A 6000-nucleotide genomic window follows, 5' to 3' on the forward strand; every position below is an offset into this window, starting at 1 on the left:
TGCCCCCGAAAGGTAATGGTAGATAGTAGGACAACGAACAACTTTCATTTTCTTGAATTTATTTTTCGTCCTAATTTAGACGAATAAATCTTGGGCAATAAAGCGGAAGCATATTGGTCAGGGTAAACTGAACGAAACATTTTTGAATGAAAGAGTGTTCTTCTTCCAAAACATTTGCGTCTAAAATGTTTGCTTTTGCGTTTCTTCCTTTTTGGTAAACGTTTCCAGTGCGCCTCGCTGTGGTTGTGACATGCCCTTTATTATTCTTTTTTCAGTGACAGCCAATCCAAGCCTTCCGTCTCAGAAGCCGGCACGGCAGCTGATGAGCAGCAAGGGGGTGCAAAGCCGGCCGGTGGGAGTAACGTGGCCACTTACCTGGTCGCGGCTTGCTGTTGCTGTTGCTGCGTATCTGTTGTTGTTTTCCTGGTCTCTTTCGCTCAGGGCTTTGCACTAGGTAAACGCCTCGTGGAATTGCTGATACCAGAAAAGTTCGAGTTCGCCGAGTGGGCGACGGTGTCCGACGTCCACGAGTGCTCGTCTGTCGTCAGGTGCGTTCTCAGAGCTCGATTGTCTGTGAAGGAAGCTGAGAAAACTTTGGGCAGGTTTCGATGGGCGTGAGGGGGAAGCCTCCGTTGGGAAGACCATACGTAATACACGGGAGCGCACAGATAAGTTTATCTCGGACACCAATGCGCCTGCTTTCATGAGTTTTGTTGGATTTAAATGGAAAATATGAAAATCTTACGAATAGATGTAGTGGATATTCAACTTAGGCCGACAACGTTATAAGAGCATTCTCTTCAATGCAATATTTCAAAAAAAGAATTAAGCATTAAGTTTACAACTATCAAAAATTATGTAAGAATGCTCCGAAACCTGCGCACAATAACTTCAAAAGGAAATGAAATTTATTTTTACGTGCTCCGTTGAATTGTACCACGATCCTATATCAGGATTTCAGCTGTACCCTCGTAAATGTTGTAACAGCTTTACTTAAGGTGCAAATAAATACAAAAATGCTGCTGGTTGACATGACCTAGATGACGCGCTTTACCTCAGTTTGGTACCTGCTTTCGACGCAGAATACGGCTTTGGAAACTTTGTGTTTCTTTATAATGTGATAGTGACTCGCTATCATTGTGTCTCTGTGATCCCTTCTTTCTTCCTCTCCCTAGTTTCCTCTCTCTTTACCTGCCTGCCCTTCTCTCCGCAGCGTAGGGCAACAAACCTGATTTCCCTCTCTTGTTAACATTCTACCTTCCACTTTCTACTGTCTCTCTTTTTGTCTTCGTCAAGCTAGTCAAGCGTAGCAAATTGGAAAATATCTAGACTAAAAGAAAATGTTGCTTCCTGGCATTTGAAGTATTCGCTTTTCCTTACATCAACGAAGTTTTATTAAAACGTGCTCTTTGGCTGACTTATAATGCTATATGTTTCTGCTATTTCTGTTATTTATATTAGGATAAGAAAGTTATAGTCCATTACGAGCAAATTCTTCCTTTTAAATATCGTACCAATTCTTGCAAAACCAGCGATGAGAACTTTGCGATGTTAGCAACGCAATCAAGAACAATGCAGTGTACTTTGCTGGTGCAAATAAGCAGGCAGCTCAGTGGCCTGTCATGGATCTCCACGGAAAGTTGACGGGCGCACGAGAAATAATAAGCAAGTTTTCTCTCGCACCTAATGCATCAGCCAAGTTTTCTTCGTGAGGTGGCATGCGCAAATTGTTTAACTATGGGGTTATCGCTTCTCTTTGATAGCCATTATTTTTGGTCTACGCCACCAAGACCTTTTCAATGTGTATGGAAAAAACTTTTGCTCGAAGCTGTCTACTACACCATCAAAGTAGGCTGTAATTTCCGTTCCCTTGAATTGCAACACGAGGGCTATGGGTAGTGTGGAACGTGTCACAGTGTGTAAAAAGCGTCGTGTTGAGACGTATTGATAAGCTCAAGGTGACTAGTGAGGGAAACATTATAAACTTTATATCTCCGTCAATATCGGCTCCTAGAAAGAAGCTTTCTTATATTTAGGAAAAGATATCGTACACTTTCAGCGCATCACTCTTGTTTCAAGAAAATGGGTTTCAGTGCTCCATTAAAGCGTGCCAGCTTGGGGACGTATTGTACTTGCTCTTTGTATGGTGTGTGCTTTGATTTGCTCCATTTGACAAATAATTTACTCAATTTGACACATAACTGAGTAAAAAGCAGATAGAAAAAAGACAGATGTACCTTAAGAATTGAATGCATACATTGAAGTTTCAAAAGATTTGGCATATTTAAGAACCCCTCTCTAGTTTCGTAAATTGCAAACATACAACGGACCCTTTGATAAGTGCCAAGCTGGATGTTCTGCGAAGTCTTTTTCCCAAACAATGGCGGCCCATTTTCAATATATATGCTGGATAATAGGCTATTAGTGTATCGTTGTCTCTTTCTTGCATTCCTACCCATCGTCATTCCAGCAGCAAAGCAAAAGTAAAGAAACGTATGTCCAGTGATTGCTGTTTTTGCGTATCGTTGGCCGCCATGTCATGGGAAACTGTGCATCGAGGGAAAGCCAGCCTCGCCCTTTGTTAGAAAAAAACTATTTCTTGCGATCGTAGGCCACACGGTCGCGAACATGTGTTCAAAATATTACACTGGTGTACAACGCAAAAAGAGGTTGACATTCGGGCACTTTATTGTCTAAGCAGGTGTGCAAACGACGTAATGCGCGTTGTCACCAAGAGTAGCGTCGGTCGCCCATAGAATCCATGAGACGCAGTGCGTACATCACCTCTTCTTCTTACGTGGCAGGCAGCAACAATGGAGCGAAAATGTCATCCAGAGACAATTCAAGCTGTTTACGAAGAAAACAAATATCATTATGAGGTCGCTGAGTAATCCCCACGAAAATAAAAACTCAGAGCGCTAAAAACACGAAGCGCGTAGAAAAAGAAACGCACACCACACGAGTGCGCGTGGTGTGCGTTTCTTTTTCTACGACCTTTGTTTTTTTTAGCACTCTAAGTTTTTATTATAATGCATTACCAACTAACCCAGCTATCCATCCTTTTGCAATCCGTACAACATTGTGCATCACTAAATGCATTGTTCGAACGAGCAAGAATATAAATGTGGTACACTTAATACTTTATTAATGTTTTCACTATGAAAACCAGATGCAGTGTACTGTAATTTTAAAGGGCAAGGAGACATTTCTAGTTGGTCAACAAAATATTTTTTTGCAGAGTATTCACTTCTTTAGTGTTGCGATGTTATCAAAACGCACAAATTCCCTTGGAGTGCTTGCGCTTCAGTTTTCGTTCCTGCTGAAAACACCCAGCGCCCCTTTTTTATGGAGGCGAGCAATGACAGCGTTGCAGAATGGAAGCAGAATGGAAAGCTATCCCAGTTGTGAGTGCTTCCGCAGTCGGAAAAGCTGCTAGTTTACAAATCTCATTCTGACGCCTACTTGTATTACTGCCCCTTAGTCTGGGGGTAACCACAACGCAAACGAACCTACTCTGATTGCCAGATGTTCAGAGAAAAATTTACACTTCATTTCCAACGTTGTGTTCGCTGAACACGCGTCATTAGTGTTCTAAAAGTGCCGTGGTATAAAAACAAAACATTGACTGCTACAGGTTAGCCAGAGAGCAAAGAAAAAATCTTCCTTTAGATTGACATGGTGAATTGAGCGCGCAAAAATTTATTCTGTAAAACACGAGAAAGAGCATACTAGAAGGTTCCGATGTGTCGCTCAACTTACGCTCTCAACTTGTAAGAAAATAGCCTACTAATAATGCTTTTGACAAGGCAGGCCCCAACCTTATTTTTAAAGCTAACCTCGCTAAAATTGAACTCGCCCTTCCGATACAGATTGAGCATTTGCTTTCTAATTTTTTCAATTGAGCAATGGCTACTGGTATAACTGCTTTACTCACTGGTAAAGGATGAGCGCATATTCGAAATTTTTGATAAATTTGTACTATTTGATTCTGTATTCGAATCGAATGGAGAATATGTTTCGTATGCTTTTCTAATATTTCATGTCAAATGCGTTCAATTAAACATAAAATTGAAATAAACTTCCACGGTTAAATTTCATCGCCCTGGGCATTGTGCGGACATAAATCGTGAGAACTTGTGTGGTGCAGCAGGCTACTTAGCGTAGGTAGCCTTGTCTTAATGGCTATGCATTGATCATTCGCACTCTGAAGAGTACTGTGCATTCGAAGAAAGTGCTTGTTTACGCCGAATTGTCCGTTGGAACTCCTAATAAACAACGCTCCATGACATACTATGTCGTGACAGAAGCTTTATGACTTTTAGAATACTAGGATATTAACATCGTTTTATATTAGTGGTCATAACGGCTATTAATTTTTACAAAAGTAATTGCAAAATATTCTATATTCTATTCGATTTGAATGGTTTATGACACTATTCCATCTGTATTCGATTCGATCTCAGAAATCACTATTCACAATCCATTATCACTGATGTTCAATCTGGCGTACGACCCGCATCTTTGCGGGGACCCCTTAAGTGTCAAACACATATTTTTGGCCTGTACATGACAAATAACATAACACAGTCTACTCGTGCAGCGAAAATTCTTAACAATGAAAATCGCAGCGTGGGGCACGACGTTTCCAAAGCACCGTGCACTTTTAAGTTACATCTCTGCAAGACACTAGTGCACTCCAAACCTGGTAATTTTCACTTGCGCCTTCGTTGACAGTTCAGGATTCAAAGGAGACAAAAAATAGTCATTCAGAAAAGTCGTCCACCTTCCAGAAATTGACCAGGGTCACGATTCACACGTATTTGAGATTCAGTGGGAAAACACTGGCGCTGCTAGCCAACAATCATCCGGTAGGACACCTCGCCGTTGAGCGCGCTCACCAGGTGGTGGTGCGCGGTGGGGTTGGTCACGGTTAGCCGATATTCGTGGCAACTTTCGTTTATCGAGTGCACGTCATGCGGTGAAGTGGGCGCTGAGAAAGTTTGCGACGTGTGCCCGGCTTTGCGCCAAGGCGGTGAATGCACCACTGTGCCCACTTCGTAGAGGCCCTGCCCTTCGAAGTCACATAAGTGGACTTTGCCGGGCCAATATTTGTCAAAAGCTATGGAGCTGTGAACGTGTGTATTGTACTTTCTGCTTGCGCATTTGTGATAGCCATTAGGGGTGAGCATGTACCGGTGCTTAGGAGGGATGCTTGCATAATGGCTGTTAAGACGTTCTCTGCTAGACGCAGAACACCGCGAAATATGCTCTCGGATAACGCCACCGCACTGCACAAGAACGTCACGCAATATAGCTCACATACGCCAATTGTTAAGAAGAGACCAAGTGATGGAGTACTGCACGAGTTAACACTGGTACCATGCCTTCTTCGTGTTCTTTTACCCACGTAATACCGCTGTCATTGCGCCCACCAGCCCGATGGACTGACCATACGGTTACACTCGCACGTAGGCTTATATCGTGCGAACGCCAAGTAGATCTTGAAGCCGGTCGTCGGGTGTGCCGCTTTGCGTAGCACGAATGCAAGAGAGCTCTTGCGCGCATCGCAGTTTCCTTTACGTTAAAGACGCAGCAATAGATGGGCAAATGTATAGCATTTGATTACCTGCTTCACGAATGCTTCGCTTGAGATAGACCCCAAATAGTGCGTTTCATGAGCCTATTTTGATCAAGCAGTTACGTCTGAAAGCAATTACTTAAACCTACAAAAGAGTCTTTAACTGAGCTAGTTGGTTCATTCTTCGAGGATGGTAGCAGTAGAAATTGTAGAGCAAGGACACAGAAAAGAAGGAACAGACGTGGACGCAGCTACGCCCACGTCTGTTCTTCCTTTTCTGTATTCTACAATTTCTGCTCATACAATCCTCGAAGAACTGAAAACTACGACGTATATTAAATAGCCGGCTGTTGTGCTACCAAGCACGCCACCGTACGAGCACGACTGCGAACTGCCATTTAACAGTACGCTGTCAGCGGTTG

The 6000-nt window shown here is 42.8% G+C and overlaps 1 protein-coding gene across 1 annotated transcript in view; it reads left to right on the forward strand.

Moving 5' to 3' along the window:
- Positions 1–6000, forward strand: part of LOC135899106 (glutathione hydrolase 1 proenzyme-like) — a 146329-nt gene that overhangs the window by 4225 nt on the left and 136104 nt on the right. Inside the window, exon 2 of the mRNA XM_065428382.1 lies at positions 276–548. Within this exon, the coding sequence (XP_065284454.1) occupies positions 276–548 (273 nt within the window). The remainder of the gene's footprint in view (positions 1–275; positions 549–6000) is intronic.

Source organism: Dermacentor albipictus, chromosome 7, assembly GCF_038994185.2.
Source record: "Dermacentor albipictus isolate Rhodes 1998 colony chromosome 7, USDA_Dalb.pri_finalv2, whole genome shotgun sequence".
Taxonomy (NCBI): Eukaryota; Metazoa; Arthropoda; class Arachnida; order Ixodida; family Ixodidae; genus Dermacentor; species Dermacentor albipictus.